We start from the raw sequence: 24,884 nt of genomic DNA, 5'->3' as shown, positions 1-24,884 counted from the left end.
TTTCAAATGTTTATGTTCTGTTCTAACAGTCCTAAGTCCCTAATGTGTCAGGTGTATTCTGGAATCAGTCCTGTTTCTTTCAGGCCTTGATTTTGATGTAATGCGGGCCCTGAACCCCTCTGCTGGAACAATCTGTGTTTAGCGGGCCCTGAACCCCTCTGCTGGAACAATCTGTGTTAGTGAAGGGCTTTCCAGGTCATATGTTTATGGATGCAGGAGATGTTTGGTTTGTCTTAGCCTGGAGCTAAAAGACAATTATTCCTTAAAGGACAATAATTCTCTCTGTTCCTCGCAATCAGGCACAATTATGAGCAAAATGGGAGGCTTAACCTGATGAGAATTCCCCGTTCCTGCTCAGAGCATGTTGCTTAGTGGCAATTATAATCCTTCAGGCCATGAGCTCTTCAAAACAAGCAAAGCCCTTAGAGGCCGCTTGGGACCATCACATTTATGAATTCTGGTCTCCGAGACGTTGACAACCGATGAAAAACATCTGTAATGTAAGAAAACATTCAGTGTCATTCAAAAGGGTTTGTACCAAAGTGAGGTTCTTCCCCGAAGCACTGGACCTTAGAATCCTGCTCTATGACATCACTACACGTGAAGTTAATTCTGCGCTAGGAGCAGCGAGCAGCATAATTCAGACCGTATGTGACAGAACAAAGAAGAGAAGGAGGCATCTTTATTTGGAAATTGCATCCTTCAGCAAGGCTCAGTTGGTTTATGATGAGGATCAGAGGTCAGGCAGTACCCTTTCAAATGTTTAAAATGATCTAACCCATCCAACACAACAGTGTCACAGTGCTTGCCCTGCCATACAACACACACTGAAGTACAACTCATGGAGAGTTTTCTCCTTCTGGGCCAGATTTCATTTTCAGGCAAAAAAGCCTGCAAAAGTCAGTTTGCTGGCACAGTTGTGAAACAGCCACATCTTTTGGCCGAGGACTTCGTTTTCTGCAAGTTCAGGGAGGGAAAATGTTTTAGAGCAGAAATCAGGCAAACAAACATTTCTGCAGAAAGAAAGCCCAGAGGACATTTGCCAGAGCTTTAAATGTAACCCTTTGGATATAAGGGTCCCTGGTGCCTTCTCCACAACTTTTCACCTTACATAATGTATAAACCTTTTCTCCTTCCTGAGCTATACAAGGTCAAGATAATGTTTTATTGTCTCAGCTGTTTTAGAAGTTCCATTAAGAAGAATTTGAACAGACTTCTTAATGCTGAGTTCTTCGCAGGCTGTGATATCGTTTACGGGGCCAGTTTAGAAAAGCCGATGCTGCCGGTGAATTTTCCAGGCCACCTTGGACCCCTCTTCCCATCCTGGTTTTCTGCCAGGCCCTGAAATAACACACAGGGCTTTTATTTCACTAGCTGTGTAATAAATGACAATTACTAATTCAATTTTGTGGATAGGGTTGGCAGGAAAGCAATGTAAGCAATATATCTGAAACCATCAGCAAAATTCTTTGGTACCCTCAAGCAGAGGGGATTAGTGGGATATCAGGGCCTTTTTTTCCTTACTTGAATCCAAAAATTATGCAAAAACCCATCCTGAGATCTAGGCATTTGGGTACAGCTACACCTTAGTTCAGGACCAAGAATGCATCCTCAACCATGAGAAACAGGGCAGGTGCATGTAAAGGGTAACCAAAAATCAAGAATCTAGGAAGCAGGGATGAGACGGATGGTTGGGTTTTTCGTTTTTGAATTTTCCCATGACTCTTCTAAACTGTGGAGAGTACAAAAGAATGTTAGTCACTCAGCGGAGATCAGCCTCAGACGTTCCCTGGAAAGTGAGACCATGGCATGATACAAGGCAATCTGCTTTCAAACCCGACTATTGTCTGCGTTCATGTTATATTTCTCAAGACATACTGAGCTTCAAGACAGTAGAAAACAGAGCTAAAATCTCTCACTCCTCCAGCTTTCAGGACAGATCACTTCTCAGCTATGCAAACTTTAATACCAGGTAAGGGATGATTCAAAAGTTTCAAAGGGTTATGCTCTACTGATTAATATCAGCGTGGCATATACATTAAAATTGGCAGCAGAAGGGAAGGGAAATCTTAATTGCTAGGGTTCATCAGGAAAAAAATGAGTTCGTCCTTACTTCACATGAGTAACAATATGATCAGAACTTGTACGACTCTGATCTGGTGACATTGTCATGCCAAGGCACAAAGAACAGTGGAGTCAACAAAAAGAGACAGAAGACCAATGGTGTACAATATTGTAATTCTTTAATAATTTCACTTGACTCTATATAGACTTTGTTCTGGCTGTTTGGTCTGAAGGTACATATTTAACCAACAAAGACTATGGAGTTAGAGCCCAATACACGTAGTAATGAAATTCATCAAACGCAATGAAATTTAAAATCATAAAGTCTCGGTGGCATTGTACAGTAGTTCTGTCAGCAAGTTCCGCTCACTAAGGCTCTATGATTATAAATTTCATTAAGTTTGATAAATTTGATTACTAAAGACCTAATATTCAGCTGGCAGCGGGCAGCGCTTTGACTACCCGCTGCTGGTGTTGAATGGGGATATTCAACGCCAGGTTGTTTCCAGCGGGACTGGGTAAAACGTAGACCACACGGACTTGCAGATCTTAACCACACACCCTTAAAAATCTGCTCACCTCATGGGTGAGCAGGGTCCATGAGGTCCGTGGCAGTTAAAACGAGGATCTCTGCGGACCCCCATGTCTTGGCCGCTTTCTTTTTAAGGCTGTGCACTTTAGCTCCGTGAGATTTGTGGGGCCTCCAGATAGAAGGCATTTGGGACACTGGGGTGCAGAAAATCTGGGCACAACAAAAGGGAAAACTAGGGTGAGACTCCAGTGAAAAGACGTCAGCAAAGGTAGAAGTTAAAAAGAAGATCTCACAGACCCGACAGAACTAAAAGCCTTAAAAAGAAAAGAAAGCGGTCGTGCCTTGGGGGCTGCAGGATCCTTCTTTTTTTTTTTTTTTTTTTTTAAACTCCTGCAGACCTCATGGATCCCATTCACTCTATGGATCCTTGCTTTAACTCCTGCAGACCTCACGGATCTCGCTGGAGGGGGTAAGATGAGGATATGTGGGGTGAGCAGGATCCATGAAATCCACAGGAGTTAAAATGAGGATCCCTATGGTCCAAACTAACTTAGGATAGGGACCCAAATAATCACCATTTACCTCAAAATGCGCCCTAAATAGAACATTCAAGGGTCTTATGGGACACTGCACATCACACATACACCAACAGTCTGAAAAAAAAAGAAGACAGCAAAAAGTGGAGAAAAAGCCACAGTTAAGCCTCATATGGCTAAAAAAAAACTCCACTTATGTGTCATCACTATATCAAAAACAGTGGTGAAAAAATGAGGCACAGTAGCAGCCCCCCAAAACACCTCACATCCAGCACGCCAAAATCTCACATACAAACATTGTGTGGAAAAAAATTGCAATCCAGAGGCACAGTCAGAAATATTGCGACTTGAGCAAGGAAAATAGAAAAACTTAGCTGTCCACAAAGTCCAAGCTGTCTCCAATCAGGCTTTAAGGGGAGAATCAGAGTCTGAATGGGCACAACCTCTAACTCTCAAGCCTTGCATTGAAGAATGCTGGTTTAGAAGGGCTGAGGTTAAGATAGACACTAAATAATTCACTGACTCCTCCCCCCCCCCTTTTTTTTACTATGCTGCATTAGGATTTTTTTATCGCCAGCAATAAAAAAGCCTAACGCAGCCTAATGTGGAGGTTTTTATGGGTATACTGTGGGACTCGGGAAAAGCTTATACCTTTGAAAGCTAATCATAAATTACATTAACCCCCACCCTACTCTTTTACAAAACTGTAGCACAGTTTTTAGCAACGGCCGCAGTAGTACCAGCTCTGATGCTCACAATGAGCATCGGAGCTGATACCACTGCAACTGGCGCTAAAATCCACGCTATGGTTTTGTAAAAAGGGGGGATAAGTTAGTCTAATAAAAAAGGTATGGTAGGAGGTTTGTGCCAGAAGATGTATGAGGAGAGACTGGAAGCCCTGAATATGTTTACTCTAGAGAGGAAAGAAGGGACAGGGGAGATATGATTCAGACGTTCAGATACTTCAAAGGTATTAATGTAGAACAAAATCTATTCCAGAGAAAGGAAAATGGTAAAACCAGAGGGCATAATTTGAGGTTGATTCAAGAGTAATGTTAGGTAACTCTTCTTTACAGAAAGGGTGGTTGATGCGTGGAATTTGCTCCTGAGGGTGGTGGAGAAGAAGAAAACGGTGTCAGAGGTCAAACTAGCGTGGAATGAACACAGAAGATCTCTAATTAGAAAATAATGGGTATACATTGAAGGAACTAAGGCCAGTACTGGGCAGGCTTGCACGGCCTGTTGTCCCGTATACGGACATTCAGTTGAGGACGGGCTGGAGAGGGTTTTAATGGCTGGGATGGTTAAGATGGGCTGGAGTGAGCTTTGATGGAGACTCCAGTAGATGGAACCTAAGTACACTACTGGGCAGGGCTCTGGGTTTCTGGCCCAGAAATATCTAAGAAACTAAATTAATTTATGGAGCATGTACGGTTGGGCAGACTGGATGGACCACTCGGGTCTTTATCTACCATCATTTACTATGGGCTCCTTTTACTAAGCTGCGATAGTGGTTTTAGTGCGTGCATAGCACGCACAGAATTGCCGTGCACGCTATAGCTGCGTAGAACGGGTTTAGGGTGCGCTAAAATTCTGCGTGCGCTAAAAATGCTATCGCAGCTTAGTAAAAGGAGCCCTATGTTACTTTGTATTATTTTTTTTCCTTTGTTTTGTTTTATTTCTACATATTACCTACTCCGACTAAGACTTTATCTGATCTATACTTTAATCGAAGATTGTAGCTCCTTTCTACACGTTTAAACTATATTTTAGCTTATTTGTAAACTACTCAGATAGTTTACTCAAAATAAATAAATAAAACTTGACTGATAAATACTTTTCACTACTTATTACTTATATAGCCCTGAAAGGCGTATACAGCGCTATATATTTTCACATTTATAGAGAGTCACTGCTCGGAAAAGCTTACAATCGGACAGACAAGACATGACATAGAGGTGAGAGGAGTTAGGAGTTGAAAGCACTCTCAAAGAAGTGGGCTTTTAAATGGGCCTCGAACACTGCCAGAGACGGAGCACACCGTAGGAATTCGGGCAGCTTGTTCCAAGCAAGTGATGCAGCAAGGCAGAAGGGACGGAGTCTGGAGTTGGCTGTTGAAGAAAAGGGCATAGATAGGAGGGACTTACCAGCTGAGTGGAGCTCACGGGGGATGGTGGGGGATCATAGGGGAGATAAGCGAAGAGAGATTGTGAGGGGTACCTGAGTGAGTATATTTGTAGGTCAGTAAGAGGAGTTTGAATTGTATTCGGAAATGGATGGGAAGCCAATGAAATGCTGCAGCCGTAGACATAGCCAGCCAAGCCAATATTAATCAACTGACCGATTAAGTCTAAAAAGCAGGACTATCTTTGGCCGCTAGACCTTAGCTGGCCAGCCAATGACTATCAGCTTGGCTGGCTATGTCTACAGCTGCAGCATTTAACTAGTCATTGAAGATCTGGGTTTGCCGCTAACCACACAAGGTAACTAGGCTGCCTCTCATGGTCTGAATATTGGCCTCTTTGAATACTGGGTCCTCCGATTTTCTTTTTGAATATTGGGTGACGTATAAACAATGTCAATAAAGTTGAGTGAGTCAGGACAGTACTTCATAAACAGAAAATGACACGGGGACAAATTTGTCCCTGTCCCCACAAGAACTCAATTTCCCTGTCCCATAAGTTTTGTCCCTGTCAGCTCTGTATTAACCGCACAAGCCTTGAACACTTATGATTTTAAAGTGTTTGAGGCTTGTGCAGATGAGGATAGAGCTTGTAGGAATGGGACAGGGACAGGAAAAGAACTCGCAGGGACAGGATGGAAAAATGAGTTCCCATGGGGACGGAGAAAAATTTGTCCCCATGTCATTCTATGCAGTATAATCTCATTATAACGGACCAAGGAACTTGGCAAAACAATCCATTATATCCAGAGTCTGTTATATCCAGAGTTGCATTTTTTAAAAACTTTATTTAGGTCAACTTGAAACAACGTATAATCAATGAACAATAGTCACTGCACAAGTATATCAGCAACATCAATAACAAAACTCAGCAAAACATTGGTATGGCACGAAATGATTGCAAAACCAGAACACTAAAAGATGTTCTAAAGCATTATGCTGGAAAGAAAAATAATCTGTCATTTTCTTCTGGGCTGCATTTTGACACTGTATCACCGCCACGCACCTTGTAGGCAGAGCCTGCATGTCCGTTATAGCCAAACAAAACTACAGCTAAAAGCGGCTCTGGGGACCAAATTGTTTGTCCGTTATGTGCGAAATTCCGTTATATGCGAGTCCGCTATATGCGGCGCTTTTCTGCATGTTCGTCAAGGCACATGGCCGGGACCAGCGGACCTCGTCCGCTATAGACGATATTCCGTTATAAGCGAGTCCATTATATCGAGATTATCGAGATTTCCTAAACTTCTTAGAAGAAAAGCAGGAGCAACGGAGTTGGAAACCCAAAGCGGTGCTTTAAAATGCTTCAGTCTGAGAGCAGTATGGAAGCGATCCCGAAACGGTCACCTCCATTTAGTAAGCCCCTATTCTGTAACAGAACTTAAGCACCTATGGGGGAACTCTATAAATGGCGCTTAAAGTTAGGCGCTAATTCCATGCCCTAATTTCAGCATGGAAATGCATTCCAATGGCTGCACAGCGCCACAATGGGGCTGAAATGGCAGATCGATACAAAAAATACATCTACACACCAAGTTACAGAATAATGCCTAAGTGTAGGGTTACCAGACATCTGGATTTCCCGAGACATGGATTTGGGCAGGAGAAACCCCCGTAGAACTTATGTACTAAATGGTGAGACCTTGGTTAGAACTACGGCGGAACGCGATCTAGGAGTGATCATTAGCGAGGATTTGAAGGTTGCCAATCAAGTGGAGAAGGCTTCCTCCAGGGCAAGACAAATGATGGGGTGTATCCGTAGAGGTTTCGTCAGCAGGAGACCTGAGGTTATGATGCCGTTGTACAGAGCCATGGTGAGGCCTCACTTAGAGTACTGTGTTCAGTTTTGGAGCCCACACTACCGAAAGGACGTGCTGAGGATCGAGTCGGTTCAGCGAACGGCCACCAGGATGGTCAGGGGGCTCAAGGATCTCACGTATGAAGAAAGACTAAAGAAGTTGCGGCTGTACTCACTTGAGGAAAGAAGAGAACGGGGAGATATGATTGAAACGTATAAGTACATCACGGGACGCATCGAGTCAGAAGATGATATCTTCTGGCTCATGGGACCCTCAACCACCAGAGGGCATCCGCTGAAAATCAGGGGAGGGAAGTTTCATGGCGATCCCAGGAAGTACTTCTTCACCGAAAGAGTGGTGGATCATTGGAACAGACTTCCACCCCAGGTGATAAAGGCCAGTAGCGTAACGGATTTTAAGAAAAAATGGGATACTCACGTATCTTTAAGGGAGATCTTTAAGGGAGTAAATTCAGGGGGGGGATACTTGGAATGGGCAGACTTGGTGGGCTATAGCCCTTTTCTGCCGCTTTTTCTATGTTTCTATGTCCTCCTTTTGAGGACATGTCCGGGGGTCCGGATGACTTTTCAAAACCCGGCACTTTGTCTGAGTTTTGAAAAGCCTTCTCAAATCGTGTCGGGCGGGATTAGAACATTACAGGGCTGGGATGGGTGGAACTGGGCGTGCCAGGGGGCGGGTCTAGAGGTCCGGATTTCCAATTGGAAAATCTGGCAATCTTACCTAAGTGTAGCCACACACAACTGCAAAGGGGGCGTTCTTATGGAAGGGGGATGGGCAGGGAGGTGTGTTACAGAAAATTGCATTCAGTATTATAGAACATGATGGATGTGTGCCCGACTTGTATGCCAGGAATTACACCTTGTTTTCGTTGGGGGTAAGTCCTCGCACCCATAATCGGGTGCAGAATTTGGCACTAAACACTCTTTTATCAAAAGCGCTCAAGCCAAAGTGACCTTTACAAAATAATGCTGAGTGCTGATGATTTTACGGGCATCATTTACTGAATCTAGCACCTAGTGTAGCCTAACACTTAGGCACTGCCACTTCCATTAGCGAAGGTAGGGGAGGGACATTAGGGTGGGCAGGGCGAAGGTAGGTGAGGGACATTAGGGTGGGCAGACTAGATGGGCCGTGGCCCTTATCTGCCGTCTATTTCTATGTTTCTATGTGTGTGAGGTTTGCATGGGTGTGTGTACATCTGTGTATGCCCTCATGCACGGCAAACACAAACCCATGCCCAGGGGCAAAATAAAATGCCTTGGGCTGCCCAATGCAGCTGAATCCTCCCTACTGCACACCGAAGTCCAGCACCTCTCCTCCCCTCCCTCCCCCCACGGCCCCCACGTTCAGCTACTTACCCATCCACCAGGTCCTCCACAGCTACAGCGTCAGCGAAGAGCTAAAGGCTGCCTCTTTGGCAGGACCTTTCCTCTAAACTCATAGAGAACAAACTTATGTAGTATCAAACTGATTTCACCACAACACCTCAAAAACTCAAGACACTACTCAAACATTTTTTCGCACCCTTAAAGGGATGATGTGTTCATCGGTCTTTGTTTAGGCATACACATAAAATAATGTTAATTTTGATTAACAGGCTCAAAATTGATAGTGTGTTATTAATTTATAAAGGAAGAGCACTCAGCTTTTGCCCGACAGCTGCCCAACCGTTTCACTTTACAGTTTCTTCAGGGGCTGTGCCCCCTCAAATTCACACAACAGTACAAATCTTGCTAGCTCTTTTCTTTGAAAGTAGCTTGTTTGAGTGCTGGAAATCTGGCCTGATAGAATTGTTTATTTTGAACTGAGATTTTCCTATTTGGTGGACAGGACCTTTCCTCTGCCACATCCCACCCCATTGGTTTAGTAAGGGTGGGGTGGGGGGATCTACCTCAGGCGCCACCTCACCGCACCCAGCTCCTCCTCCTCCTGCCACGCATGCACCTTCACTTACTCTCCCCCCCACCCACCATACATCTAACTCTTCACTAGTGCAAGAAACAACTTCAACCTGCTGCTCGCGCTAGTGTCAATTCTCCCTCTGACGTTACTTCCGGGTCCCATGCCTAGGAAATGACATCAGAGGAAGAGCCAGACAACCCGAGCAGCATGTTGGTAATGCTGTTCGCGCCGGGAAAGTTAAAGAGGTACGGGGGAAGGGAAAGGGGAGGGGCGGATGTGGCAGGGGGTGGTGGAGGGGCGCCACCACCCCATGTGCCTCTCATGCTCACTGCACCACTGATTCCCACCCACAGGAAGTTACATCAGCCTTGCAGAACACAGCAGAGGAAAAGTCCCACTGGCCAGAGAGACAGCTTTTAGCACCACTTCTGACAATGTAGCTGTAGAGGACCCAGTGAGCAGGTAAGTAGCAGAGTGCAAAGGCAGATGCTGGACCCAGGGGGCTGCTGGACCCAGAGGGGGGGAACTAACTCTGTCTTGCCCACTGAGCCCTAGCTACGCCACTGCCCATGCACACCTCCCACACACATCGATGCATGCCCTAAACATCCATTCATGTTCCATACACCTATACATGCTTTATACATATTCCAGGGAGAAAGACCAGAGTTTTTCAGCTCCCCTTTACTAAGACTTACAGAAAACCAAGAAACTGAGGAAAATTCAGCCCTATAGCACCCTTGGCTAATCCCCAAATCTCATAGCAAGGAACCCCAAATGCATAGGGAGCTATATAGTGGTGTTCTGCCTGCCCTTAGCCAGGTGCAAGACACAGAGCCTCAGGGCTCCACCAGTTCTCTGCCTCTGGTTGTTGCCTCTGCCTGGGTGTTTCATAAACACTACCTAGAGTTACATATTCACCATAATACAGCCCATATGTATTTTATTTATACTTTCCATCCGTTCTTGCAGGATAATTAAAACCATGGAGGCAATCAGCAAAATTCTGCAAGACTTCAAGTACGATTCGGAAGAAATGGAGTGATGGTTATCCCCGTGGGTAATCGCAGGAGGCACAGAAAGTGCTGGAATGAAGTGTTTATCTTTCCCAGGGCTCTGGCAAATTGATTCTGTTTGTCATGTCCCTGTGGCCGATTCCTCTTCCTTCCCTTATTGGATGAACCTTTACCATTTCCAGATGATGGAAGTGTATCAATAATCATCATCTGATCACAAACAGACTGTGGCTGGCATTCTTCTCCCCTACCTTTGACAGTTCGCATGAAAATGGACGTGAAAAAAGAGAATGCCAGACCTTAAACTTTGCCTCTGAGCCAAGCGATAACAGGCCACCATTCTACAGAAAATGGTATTTTGGGGATCTCTGTGTTGCTCCAATTTCTGCAGAGATGCTGATGTGTGGGAAAGGACCATTCTACCAGTTTCCAGCTAGATCTCCCCTCAGCTGTCCTCGCATGGCTGTGAAAAATGCTATGACTTATAGCCGGGTAGAACCTGAAAGAGGAAAGGGGAGAGATTCTGAAAGTATAACACTGCAATGAGTCCCAGTTCTTTCACTTCCAAAAGTTAATTAGTGTATCACTGAGATACTTAAAATTGAAATAGCTCAGAGAAAGGCATAAGTAGCTACTACTTAAAGCCACAGGCTAAGACCAAAGGAAATGGGGTTCAAATCCCTTCTGTTCTTTTCCTTATCAAACAGCTTTATCTCCTTGTATTTTGGGTATTAACTTACACTGTAAGCTCTATAGGGAAAGCATTTAGTTTAGCTAAACTATGAGCATTAATGCTGTAAGTTGTCTTTCACATTAGCAGAAAGCAAACTACAAATCCAAATTAGTTCTTATTCTAGACACCAACATTTAAGAAAATTTAAACGCCTAAAAAAACCTTAGGTCTGAAAATCAGTATCTTAAATTTAGTACTCTAAGGAGGGACGTTATCATTGTGGGTTACTGCTAAGTCAGGTTTAAACACAAGTCATGCTATTTAGCACAGGGTCCCATTTTATGCAATGAAACCATTTGCTAAAATAATTCATCTTAGTGGTAGTCCACATTGCTAACATCCCCCTTAAATGAGGTTCCTAATGCTGAAAATTAAAGCTACCCAATCAGATGTATTTAAGTTTTGATTAGAGTAGTTAAACTTGGGTCTTCTTAAATCACTCAAAACAACCTCCATTCCCAAGTCAATATTACAAAACTTAGACTTTTCTTATAATTCTTATATAGGTTTTCACCTTAACTCAGACCTCAGAAACATAACTCACTACTCAAAGTGTAATCCTAGCAGCTAGCTTAACGTGTTGCTTCTTCCCTGGTCTTAAATTAGTTTTAAACATTGTGAAAATTGCCAGAAAAAATTCATTTAAGACCAGGGAAGAAGCAACACGTTACGCTAGCTGCTAGGATTACACTTTGAGTAGCGAGTTTGTGTTTCTGAGGTCTGAGTTAAGGTGAAAACTTATATAAGTAAATAAGAATTATAAGAAAAGTCTAAGTTTTGTAATATTGACTTGGGATTGGTGGTTGTTTTGAGAAAAGTAAAGCTAGGCAGCTTCTCCCCTCATCCGCCTCTAATTTCACCCTTGCAGCTGTCTACTTGTTAGGAACCTCTCCATAAGTCAGTTCTTCAAAGGGGACAATTCAGGTAACTAAATCCTTGGAAAACCAAGCCCCAAATATTTTTTTGCCACAGTGCACAATTGGAAAAACTCATTTTTGAATGAGGCCTACACTCTCGAGGAACGTAGGGAGAGGGGAGACATGATCGAAACATTTAAGTACCTCACGGGACGTGTCAAAGTGGAAGATGATATTTTCTTTTTCAAGGGACCCTCGGCCACAATAGGGCACCCGCTCAAACTCAGAGGCGGAAAATTTCATGGCGACACCAGAAAGTATTTCTTCACAGAGAGAGTGGTTGATCATTGGAACAAGCTTCCAGTGCAGGTGATCGAGGCAGACAGCGTGCCAGACTTTAAAAATAAATGGGATACCCATGTGGGATCCCTACGAGGGTCAAGATAAGGAAATTGGGTTATTAGGGCATAGACAGGGGGTGGGTAAGCAGAGTGGGCAGACTTGATGGGCTGTAGCCCTTTTCTGCCGTCATCTTCTATGTTTCTATGTTTATGCCTCAGTACTGAAAACTTCTCAGCCGACAGGAATAGTTGACTGGCAGAATTCAAATCATGGCAGCTGTTTCTTTTTATGTCACAACACAAAATAACAAGGTCAATATTTAATAGTTGGTGGTAACTAAAAGAAGGAAGTGTCACAATCATTATTCTATGGTGACTAGGGTTGCCAGATTTAACAATTGGAACATCTGGACCTTTAGACCCGCACCCAAGCCCACCCATCCTCGCCCTAGGCCCGTCCCCAGTCCTGCCCCCAGTCCCGCCCCCGCTGCCTTGTCTTGTCAGACAGGGAGGAAGTCCGTGCATGCGCAGATGCCACGCGAAGGTGTCACGCACAGTCATCCGTGCGCACGACATCATCGCGTGGCATCTGCACATGCGTGGACTTCCTCCCTGTCCGATGTGATGTGAGGAAATGTCCGGGGAAATCCGGACATCTGGTAGCCCTAATGGTGACAGAGTAATTCTATAAAGGGACACAGCCAAAAGGCAACTAATTGTAAAAGAATATACAGGTGAAGCAAAAAAAACAGTAACCCCCTGCAGTACCGTTTGGAATTTCAGTGTGAAATATTACAGCTTTATTTGTTGTTACTATAAACCAGCTTACTGTTAATGTCACAGTGGCCAGTGATGTAGCAAGGATAGGAGGAGCCTAGGGCAGTGGCACCCCCCCATGTCACACTCCTGCCCTCCCTTCCCACCCTGTACGTCTTTAAATCTTCTCCAGCATGAACATTCTCTGGACTGCTGCTCACATTGGTGTTGACTCTCCCTCTGATGTCACTTCCTGGCACCGCAACCTGGAAGTGATTTCAGAGGGGGCCAGGCCAGCACAAGGAGCAGGCCAGAGTAGCTGCTCGCACTGGCGAAGATTTAAAGAGGTAAGGACGAGAGGTCTGGGAAGGGAGGGCATGAGTGTGATGTGGGGAGGGCAAAGAGGTGTCAGCGCCCCCACCAAGACGGTGCCTGGGATGGTGCGCCGCCCCCCCCCCCTTAATACGCCACTGCCAGTGACGTAGATTTTTATCTGGGGACTAATGTTGGAGGCCTATCACAAGTTCTACCCAAAGCTGCATACAGTCATCGAACTCAAGGAAGCACTGCAAATGATCTGGGACATCCTGCCACATGGATCAATCGACAAGGCTATTAAGAATTTCCCAAAGCGACTGAAAGCCTTCTGTGCCCTTCGCACCCCCAGGAACTTGCCATGATCACCACTGCACTGAAAGCAGGCTGCTTGTCTCCAGGATCGAAGCCTCTCTTTCTGTAGCATCAGAAACAGGAAGTTCCGCCTGACAGAACTTCCTGTTTCCAAAGCTACTGTAACCCCTGGCCTCCTATGGTACCCTGTGGCTGGTTATGTGCACAGGAGGCAGGCCAGAAGGACACTATTAGGTTTAAAAGAGGGTTAATTGGCTAAATAGAAATTACCTTTTTACCAGTATATTCAGAGCTACCATATATACTTGAATAGAGTTACTAGATTTTCTGGAATTAAAATCTGGACCCATGGCCCCGCCCCAGGTCCACCCAGTTCTGCCTGATTCACGCCCTGTTCCGCCCCCCCAGCCCCACCCCACCCCCTCAACCTGTTCACTTGTCGGGAGGGCATCTGCACATGTGCTAGTGTGACGTCACCACGTTGCATCCGCAAATTCGCAGATGCTATCCTAATGTTGCTCCTAGCTGGAAGCTTTTCAAAACCCAGGCAAAGTGCCAGTTTTTGAAAAGCCAGCCGGACGCCTGGACATGTCCTCTAAAAGAAGGACATGTCTGGGAAAATCCGGACGTCTAGTAACCCTATACTTGAATATAAACCAACCCGAATATAAACCAAGGTAACAACATTTTCCCCCCAAAAGGAGGAAAAAAGGTTGACTTGAATACAACCCGGTAGGGGGGGGGGGGTTATATTCAAATACCCTGCCTTGCATCCAGTTGTCCATTCCTCCCTCCTTCCTTCCCTTCCTACCCAGCCCCCGATGCCCACTACAGGCCTGCCTGAAGCCCTGGTGATACAGCGGTGAGCTGAGACAGGAGCAATCCTTCCCGCATCCTGTCCTGGTCAACTCTAAACCACCCCGCCTCCCTGACCCCTGCAGACCTTACTTATAAAGCCCTGGTGGTCTAGCATTTAAGCGGGGCATGAGCAATCTTCCTACTCTCCTGCCCCATGACAGCCGCAATCAAAAGTGCCTGCCGCAAGCTCCCATTACAGTCTTGTGAGTTCCCTTGGTCCTGTTTGGGGCTCTACGTTGCCCTAACTTACCTGTGGGGTTACTGTTTTGCCAGTGGCTTCCTTATGTATACCTGTAGTCAGAAGTAGACCTAGCCATTTCCTTACTGTTGAGATAGTATATATTGAGAGATGTTTGAGTCTCCTTGTACTTCTTGTCATTTCCAGAGTTCTTTCTCTCTAGCCCGCTCTCTCATTTGTGCAATTGTGCCTTCTTTCAGGCTGCAACTTCCTGGCACAGCTCAGCCAATAAGGTCTGCAAATCCTTCTCTTGATCCATAGTCATCACAGTAGCCACTACAGTATAATCCCGTTATAACGTACTTTAAGGGACCTGGCAAAACAGTCCGTTATATCCAGAGTTGAAATCTAATATTCTACACTACAAGATGTTCTAAAGCAGTGTTTTTCAACCTTTTTACAGCTATGGATCAGCAGAAATAAAATAATTATTCTGTGGGCCGGTATCGGTCCGTGGACCGGCGGTTGAAGAACACAGGGCTAAGTCATGGGCCAGACCCCGCCCATCTCTACCCAATCTCCACCCCAGACCCCGCTCCTATAATAGTACTAATTGCACCTTGCACGTCCCGTGCCTCATCTGAAAGCCTTCCCTCTGACGTTGCAATGTCAGAGAGAAGGCTTCCGGTTCAGGCGCAGGATGCCCGTAGGAACCGCTGCCCGTGGCTTTGTGCACTGAATCAGTGAGGAAGAAGGAGCTGGCTCGAAGATAACGCCGCATCGATCACACCGTGGACCGGCGGTTGAAGAACACTTGTTTTGGGCCTGATGCACATGCTGACCCTGTGGACCGGCAGGAAATTTCTGTGGACCGGTGGTTGAAGAACACTGTTCTAAAGCATTGCGTACTGCATCCCTCCAGCTGTCAACGTCGTCTGCCGACGCACAGCATGCCTGGTGATGAACAGCCACATTGACCAAACAGTGTTTCCTGCTGTTACACCAGACCTATGTTTAGAGCGTGACATATCTGCACTGGATATCACCGGCACGCCACGCGCCTTATAGGCAGAGCCTGCATGTCCATTATAGCCGAACAAAACTATAGCTAAAAGCAAATTGTTTGTCCGTTATATGCGGTGCTTTTCTGCATGTTCGTAAAGGTGCACAGCCGGGACCAGCGGACCTCGTCCACTATAGACAATATTCCATTATAAATGAGTCCATTATATATAACGGGATTATACTGTTCTTCTCTCTCAACATTTGGAATAGGCATAGCACTATCCTATGTTCTCAAGAAACATAGAAACATAGAAATAGACGGCAGATAAGGGCCACGGCCCAACAAGTCTGCCCACTCTAATGACCCTCCCTATTTATCTTTGCGGATAGATTCCACATGTCTATCCCATCTGGCCTTAAAATCTGGCACGCTGCTGGCCTCAATAACCTGGAGTGGAAGACTATTCCAGCGATCAACCACCCTTTCAGTGAAGAAGAACACTTCCTAGTGTCACCGTGCAGTTTCCCGCCCCTGATTTTCCACGGATGGCCCCTTGTTGCCGCAGGACCCTTGAAAAAGAAGATATCTTCCTCCACCTCGATGCGGCCCGTGAGATACTTGAATGTCTCGATCATATCTCCCCTCTCTCTACGTTCCTCGAGTGAGTAGATCTGCAACTTCCCTAACCGCTCCTCGTATGGGAGCTCCTTGAGTCCCGAGACCATCCTGGTGGCCATTCTCTGGACCGATTCCAGTCTCAGCACATCCTTGCGGTAATGCAGCCTCCAGAATTGCACACAGTACTCCAGGTGCGGTCTCACCATGGATCTATACAGTGGCATAATGACTTCCGGTTTACGGCTGACGAAACTCCTTCGTATGCAACCTATGATTTGCCTTGCTTTGGATGAAGCTTGATCCACTTGGTTTGCAGATTTCATGTCTTCCCTGACAATCACCCCTAAGTCTCTTTCTGCTTCAGTTCTTGTCAGGATCTCGCCATTTGGGGTGTAAACCTTGCATGGATTTCGGCTCCCCAGGTGCATGACTTTGAATTTTTTTGCATTGAAACTGAGTTGCCAGGACCTAGACCAGCGCTCCAGTAGAAGTAGGTCATGCATCAAATTGTCTGCTATTGAATTTTTGTCTGTTGTGCTTTTGCTCACTACATTGCTTAGTTTGGCATCATCGGCAAATAATGTTATTCTACCTCGGAGCCCTTCTGTCAAGTCTCTTATATAGATGTTGAACAAGATCGGGCCCAGGACGGAGCCCTGTGGCACTCTACTTACCACCTCAAGGCTATTTCTTTTTGTAAATGCCTAGTAGACTCTGTTAAGCAAGCCACTTCATTCATCTGGGCAAAAGATCTGGAAAGTGGTTCAGGGGTTTTCTTTGTCCAGCCAGATTTATTGCCTCCTGCTCCTCTTTCTCTCTGACCTCTTTAAGCAACTGTAAAAACCCAGGAGGTTCAGGTGCATGATCATTCTGTCTGCATGGAGGCACCTCTTACGAGTTGTTCTATCATGGCAAAATCTTTTCTTGAGGGTGATAAGCCATCCTTCCTAGGGTTACTAGATGTCCAAATTTCCACGGACATGTCCTCTTTTTGAGGACTCTGTCGGAAATCCGGGTGGATTTTCAATTTAAAAGCTTTTGTCCGGGAAAACCAGACATCTAGTAATCATACAGCAGCTCAACCTATCCAGAGTCCTCCTCCCCACACATACCTATCTGGAGTCCTGTTGCCTCTCCCCCACTTCCCTGGGATGCTGTGGATGGACAGATTGGATGGGTCATTTGGCCTTTATCTGCCATCATATTTCTATGTGTCTATGTTATTTTCCTAAATTTAATGCTATTGGATTTCATTTCTGTATTACCTAAGCAAGAGTGTTCTTGTGAAAAAGTTTATTGATATTGATAAGTACAGAATTAAAAAAAGAGAGATGGAGCAAGGCTTGGCATCCTCACCAGTAAAGGTTTGCCTAGCATGACCTCAAGGGTGGAGGGGGATAGGGAGAAAGGAATGTGTTGCCACCCACAGTCCACCTGAAGAGAGAGCACAGCACTGCCTGAGTGGGTTCATTTAGATTTCCAATTGCAATATTCAGGAAAGAACTGGAGCATGACCCCCATCCCAAAACTGACCATGTAATGGCCAGACTTAAGTTAAGCATACCAGAGATGTTAGCTCAGTAAGCTCTGGAGGGGGAGCTGTAGCCAGTCTGATTCTCAGAATATCCATATGTATGAGAGAGATCGGCACACACTTCCTCCACTGCATGTAAATTTGTCTCATTCATATTAACTGCAGATTGTCTGATCGCTAACCTAAGCTGAGAGAAGGGCATAAAACCAGGAGGGAGAGGAGAATCCCTGTCCCTACTTTCCACTGAACTGATGGCTCAAAGCAGGAGGAAGCCACTGGATCCCAAAACGTTAAACCTTGAAAAGCTCAAAGCCAAGCTGATGATCTCTTTTCATAGATGTGAGTGAAAGTCAAGGCTGAGGATGAATTTCTGTGCTGCTGACAGGACTAGGATGGATGAGGGTACAGTGGTAATGAGGAGGGGGGGGAGCGAGAAGGAATGAGATAAACATGGAGGAAAATGCTGCACCATGCAGCCTCAAATAAACAAAACAATACAGAAATCTTTCGCAGTTATGAGAAATTTAAGACAAGTACGAAAATTCTTCTAAAGACCACAATTCCAGCTCATAGTTCAATCCCTTATACTAGGCCTACTGAATTACTGCAACATCCTCTACCTCCCCTGCCCTGCAACAATGACTAAACAACTACAAACAATCCAAAATACAGCGCTGAGACTCATCTACTCACTGAAGAAACACGACCATATTACAGAAGCATACATCGACTCACACTGGCTACCAATTCAAGAAAGAATACTATTTAAATTCTACTGCATGCTATTTAAATCGTTAAAGGGAGACAGCCCAATCTACCTAAACAACCGCCTCTACCAAACTACTTCACCCAGACATAGAACCCCCCCCACACACACACACTTTCACACACCCTCCAATCAAAGAAGTCAAATGGAAAAAACTGTATGACGGACTACTAGCAACACAAGCAGCAAAACTGGATAACTAAATCTCCAACCTACTGATAACCACCCCCGAATACAAGATCTTCAGAAAAGAAATAAAAACGATGTTCTTCAAGAAATCACTGAATCACTCTTAACATATCAACTACCTTCCATCCTCCTGCTTTCACCCCACCCTACAGATATTACCAGTTCTTCTCAATTTCTCTTGAATTCACCAATGATCTTCTACTATAACCCACCATTTATATCTCTTTTTGTAATCCGCCTTCTCAACTTCTCTTGAATTCACCAATGATCCTATATTGTAACCCACCATTTATAACTCTTTTGTAATCCGCCTTGAACTGCAAGGTAATGGCGGAATAGAAATCTCTAATGTAATGTAATGTAATGATTGCCTCCATGGTTTTAATCCTACACAGAGGGGTGAGCAAAAGCATAAATTAGGGGCTACGGGCTGAATGTGCTGGTTCCAAGCTACACAATCCCTGGTAGTGAAGGGATCACTTGTACCATAGGAGCCAGCTCTGTGGGTGTTTGATCCCCCCCCCCCCCCAGTATTGATCAAACTCCATATGTGTGTCCAATTTCTGTTGGATTTAGCATCCTCAGTCATTCTGAAAAGTTGGCTCCTATGACCTATGTTCTATATCTCCTTCTCCCCTGTTATTCCTCTTTCCTGTTTCTGGATTACAGTTCCTTTCTATTCAAGTTTAGTCTGTACACTGCTCTGAATGTACACACTGAAGTGTGGTTTAGTAAGAAACCAATAAACGGAAATTTAGAAACAGTAATTAACAGAACTTTCCTTAAAAACATATGAATTGCCATACTGGGACAGACCAAAGGTCCATCAAGCCCAGTATCTTGTTTCTAACAGTGGCCAATCCAGGTCCCAAGTATCTAGCTAGATTCCAAGTAGTAAAACAGATTTTATGCTGCTTATCCTAGGAATAAGCAGTGGATTTCCCCAAGCCATTGCAATAATGGCCTAGGAATTTCTCTTTTAGGAAATTATCCAAACCTTTTTTAAACCCGGCTCAGCTAATTTCACCACATTCTCCAGCAATGAATTCCACAGCTTAATTACACGTTGTGTGAAGAAATATTTTCTCCAGTGGAGTGCCGCAGGGATCTGTACTGGGACCAGTGCTATTTAACTTATTTATAAATGATCTAGAAATTGGAACGAGGAATGAGGTGATTAAATTTGCAGATGACACTAAACTGTTCAAAGTTGTTGAAATGCATGCGGATTGTGAAAAATTGCAGGCGGACCTTAGGAAATTGGAAGACTGGGCGTCCAAATGGCAGATGAAATTTAATGTGGACAAATGCAAAGTGATGCACATTTGGAAGAATAACGTGAATCACAGTTACCAGATGCTAGGGTCCAGCTTGGGGGTTAGTGCCCAAGAAAAGGATCTGGGTATCACTGTATACAATACAATGAAACCTTCCGCCCAATGTGCAGCAGTGGCCAAAAAAGCAAACAGGATGCTGGGAATTATTAAAAAAGGGTTGGCTAACAAGACTAAGGATGTCACAATGCTCCTGTATTGCTCCATGGTGCAACCTCATCTAGAGTATTGCATTCAATTCTGGTCTCCTTATCTCAAGAAAGATACAGTAGCGCTAGAAAAGGTTCAAAGAAGAGTGACCAAGATGGTAAAGGGGATGAAACTTCTCTCATATGAGGAAAGACTAAAACGGTTAGGGCTCTTCAGCTTGGAAAAGAGACGGCTGAGGGGAGATATGATTGAAGTCTACAAAATCCTGAGTGGAATAGAACAGGTACAAGTGGATCGATTTTTCACTCCGTCAAAAATTACAAAGACAGAGGATGTGGTAACAGCGGATAGCATAGCTTTTTTAAAGAAAGGTTTGGACAAATTCCTGGAGGAAAAGTTCATAGTCTGTTATTGAGAAAGACATGGGGGAAGCCACTGCTTGCCCTGTATTGGTAGCATGTAATGTTGCTACTCCTTGGGTTTTAGCCAGGTACTAGTGACCTGGATTGGCCACCGTGAGAACGGGCTACTGGGCTTGATGGACCATTGGTCTGACCCAATAAGGCTATTCTTATGTTCTTAAATCTACTACTTCATAGCTTCAACGCATGCTCCCTAGTCCTAGATTTTTTGTAAGAGTGAACAAGCGATTCATATCTACCCTTTCCACTCCACTGTGCTATTACTGCTACAAATGGTTTATTCCTCATGACTTTCCTGCACCCACTATCAGCCCCACCCAAGGTGAGGTTCTAGCACTGCGGGAAGCCCCTCATATAAGTAAGTAACAAATGGCAATGACTTGAATCTCTCAGGCAGATGCAGCCCTAGGCATCTGACCTCTCTGCTGCTCTCCACACTAACCTTCCTACTCCTTGCTCCCTCCTTCTCCCAACTAAAGGGGCCATAGTACAGGTTGCACCCCTATCATGGCCTATTCTGTTCCAATTCCCATTTACCATTCCCCTTAATCTGATCTTATATGGGCAGCTCACTGGGCTTGGTTCCTGATCCAGTATCAAATTCTGCTGCCCTCCTACAGCATCCCCACCTTAATCCAATCACTGCTGCTAACCACGATATTGTGCATTGAGAAACTAATAAGAATAGATGGAGTGCCTTACCTACCTGGTTGCGTGACTTGTGGGATTTCTGGAGCCACACTCGCCACTGGTCATAGAGCTTGATGCTGAGGTTAGAGCAGCCAAAGGCATGTTTCTTCACCCAGCCAAAGAACTGCTTCAGCTCCCGTCGCAGGGTGGAGTTCTGCTCTCCGCTTTTTGGATCACACACTCCAGTCACCCGCTCTGGAAATGACACAAAAATCACCCTTCCCTGTTAACATTTCTCCATACAGATGATACAAGTCTCTCTCTAGTCAACAGTGGTGTAGCAAGAGGTGGTGGCAATCAGGGCCCAGCACTTCCTATCTGATGAGTCTCTTACATGCATTCCTCCTCCCTCCCCCCAACCTCTTCTATCTGTCACTGGAAGCCATCAGGGTACCCAATCCCCCCCCCTCCTACTTATGCTGGCTGAGCCTGCCTTCTGATATCACTTCCTGGTCTTGTGAACAGGAAGTGACATCAGAGGGAGGTCTGAGGCTGATGCAGCAGCAGGGAGAGATCTAGAAGAGGTATGGAGGGGGAGAATGTATTTAAGAAACTCCCCTGTGCTAGGGAGAGATGCCAGTGTCCCTGCCAAGTTGGTGCCCGGGGTGATGAGGCCCCTATGGCACTGCTAGTCAGTGAATAACATCTACAATTAATGAGGATAGTTTTCTAACAGAATGCCTAAGCAAATAGCCACTTATGACTCTTTATACAATAGTACAATAAATCCTGCAAAAATGGTGTCCAGATTGTGAGTGCTAAGATGTTAGCATGTAAAGTGTGATTGTAGATATGTATTTCATAAAATATCTGCAGAAATTGCAACCTCACCCATACTCCACCCAAACTCCTCGATCATTCCTACTGTACACAAATGTGCTGGCATACACCATGCTTCATTTAAAAACTAGGTCACTCCTAAAAGTAGGCATTTTACACAAGAATACGTTTTATTCAATTACCGTGATACTGCCTGCTATGGAATGCTCCCCAAAACTCTAAAAATTCTGTTTATTAAAGTTGTTTTTATTCTCTAGTTCAGAAGGGGAATGAATGTCTATGTCCTAACAGATCGACATGGGGATTTAAACTTGCTCCCTGGGACACCTAGGCTTCAGAAAAATGTTCCAACTGAGCAGCGCTCTACTGGCGAAATTAGGGGAGGTCGCCCCCCCTTAATCCCCCAGGCTTTGCTGTCCTCTCTGAAAGCCAAACTGGCAAAGATATCGGGCTCTGTGACAGCTTCTGGAAAAATAAACATTTATGTTCTAGCATCAAAATGTTTACGTTGCTATTCCACAACATGACTGTTTATGTGCCCGTTTTAGGCCCCACTGATATTTAAAACATTTATGTTATTAAGATGGATGTTCTTGGCATTTGGGAGCAGCACAGAAACATCTATTTCTCCATGTGTTTTTTAGAACAGGCTCTAAATCAGTAGATTTTGCTATTTAAAAAATACGAGTGAAGCTTGAGACGTCCCAACCTGGATATCTCAATTTCAACTTGAATATCCTCCTTAAAATGCTGCTCTATATCTATATCTAGTCTTCCTATTACAGTACTATAGATCCCAATTTACACTGCATCACCACCCTAAAAGACTTTCATATCCTGTAAATTTCAGTTATCCTTGTATATCTTTCCCAGCCATCCACTCTACCTCAGCCCTATCGGTTCCAGTAGGAACCTGTTGAAGGAAAAAGAGAAAATCCCTCCAGTGTTGAGGGTTGCCTTTCTATTTCCCGCTGTGCCATTAACCTGTTCTATTTACCCTCTACTTCTAGTGGCCCTGGGGTCCTACAGATCTTCTTGGCTCATAGCATAATTCATCCAATGGAAGAAAAGGGGGAAAGGGTCTTTCTGAGCCTTCTCACTGTGATTCCCAAGATAGCTTTTTCACCTGCTGGGCCATAGGAAGGACTCTTGACAATGTAAGGCAGTCCTAGAATCTGTCCTTAATATGTGTTCCCAGCCTGCTAGAATATGGAGACGATATTCTTCATTCTTTGTATATGGAAATCAGTTAGCTCTTGCTATTTTCCAGAATATGGATTCCAGGGAGCTCAGAGGAATGCCAGCTGGGCCCCACAGGAGTGAACTCTTACCCCCAGACTCATTTATACTGTCCTGTAATTAGCAGATTCCTTATTCTGTAAGGCAAGAAGTCAAAACTATATCAGCACATGGACCTCATCCATCTAGAACAGTGATTCCTAAACGACCATGTCACCCCCTACTACAAACTACTGCACCGGCTGTCAGTCGAGGCACGAATAATTTTCAAGTTCTCCTGCATATGTTTCAAACTAGTTTGGGGACTAACTCCTACGTACTTGCAATCTCACTTCGTATTCTACAGCCCTATAAGACAAATCAGAAACTGCTATCTTTTTGCATACCCAAGCATTACTAATTGTAAATACAAAACCTTTCTGGATAGAACTTTTGCAAACCAAGCAAACAAACAACATTGGCTAGGCAACTACATTAATAAAGCTAGACTGACCTACAATGCTTTTAGAAAACTCATAAAAACTGACTTATTCGATAGATATATCACCTAAACAGAATCTTCACCGAACACTTTTGTCTTTTCTTGTCTTCCCAATATGCCCCCTCTGAAATCCTAATCAAACTGTATCTCGTAATTTCAGGACCTTTCACCCTCTGAAAATTCTTAACAAACTGTATATTGTAATTTACGCTGTATTTTTGTAATTTTCGCTGTATTTTTTGTAATTCGCGACCTCTCTCAAACAGGTCCTCTCGGAAATTTCTTAGCAAACTGTACATTTTATTATTTTTCGCTTTCTTAAAGTTTCTGCACTCTGTATTTCCTCTGACTATCTGCATATTGTAAATCGCTGAATGTCCAGCTCTCTTTACTGTAAACCGCCTAGAAGTCACAAGATTGTGGCGGTATAGAAGAATAAAGTTATTATTATTATTATTATTAAACCTGTCCTGGGGGAACTCCAACCAGTGGTGTAGCAAGGGTGAGAGGTGCCCAGGATGGGGGCAGCCCATCTCCAAATGCTCCTTCCCTGATCCCTCTTGCTGCCCGCACTCTGCTTCCCTTCCCCCGTATCTCTGTAGCGTTCCTGCCACAAGCGCAGGTCCAGGAAATGACATCAGAGGAGGAGCCAACGCTGGTGTGACTACAAGTTGGAGTTTGCTACTCATGCCAGGAACGTAACAGAGGAACGAGGAAAAGGAAGCAGCATGTATGCACAGCAATTGGGGAGGGGGGCAGGGAATGAGCAGGGTGCGGAGATGGGACAGGTGCCTGCACCCTCACCATGACAGTGCCCAGGACAGACTCCGTTCCCCGCCCCCTTATTAGGCCACTGACCCCAACCATCTACAATTACTCAAACCTCAATTGAAGCTGCAACGTGCCTCCAACCTCTCAGGAACCTGCAGTCATCAGAAGGCAGCACAAGATCTCCCAGCTGCATGTGCGCTGATGACTCTTCAACATCTCACCTCCCTAAGACACAGACTTCCTGTTTCTGTGAAAGGCAGGACACTGCAGTACGCATCTGGGAGGTCCCACTACTTTCTGATGATGACCATCTGTGACAGGGTGTGCATCCTAGAGAATGGCACGGTGGCTGTTACCCGCGGGTAGCTGCGGGTAACCCGCTGAAACAGAGAGAAATAAAATGGTTGCCGCGGGTATGAGGACAAGCCCATTCACCACCCCGTGGAGCGGTGAATGGCCTTGTCTCCGCAGTTAAGTAAGGGAATGCGCATGGTCACTG

The 24,884-nt window shown here is 44.9% G+C and overlaps 1 protein-coding gene across 1 annotated transcript in view; it reads right to left on the bottom strand.

The window, feature by feature from the left end:
* Window positions 1-7,663: 7,663 nt before the first annotated feature.
* LOC117365493 (cytokine receptor-like factor 1) overlaps window positions 7,664-24,884 on the bottom strand; it is a 50,714-nt gene continuing 33,493 nt past the window's right edge. The window contains exons 7-8 of the mRNA XM_033955969.1: window positions 21,131-21,309; window positions 7,664-10,551 (exon numbers count right to left, since the gene is read on the bottom strand). Of these exons, the coding sequence (XP_033811860.1) occupies window positions 10,528-10,551; window positions 21,131-21,309 (203 nt within the window). The 3' untranslated portion in view covers window positions 7,664-10,527. The remainder of the gene's footprint in view (window positions 10,552-21,130; window positions 21,310-24,884) is intronic.

The sequence above is a fragment of the Geotrypetes seraphini genome, chromosome 8 (assembly GCF_902459505.1).
Source record: "Geotrypetes seraphini chromosome 8, aGeoSer1.1, whole genome shotgun sequence".
Classification (NCBI taxonomy): Eukaryota; Metazoa; Chordata; class Amphibia; order Gymnophiona; family Dermophiidae; genus Geotrypetes; species Geotrypetes seraphini.
Note: the sequence above shows the minus strand (reverse complement) of the source record. Positions and strands in the feature narration are given on the sequence as shown.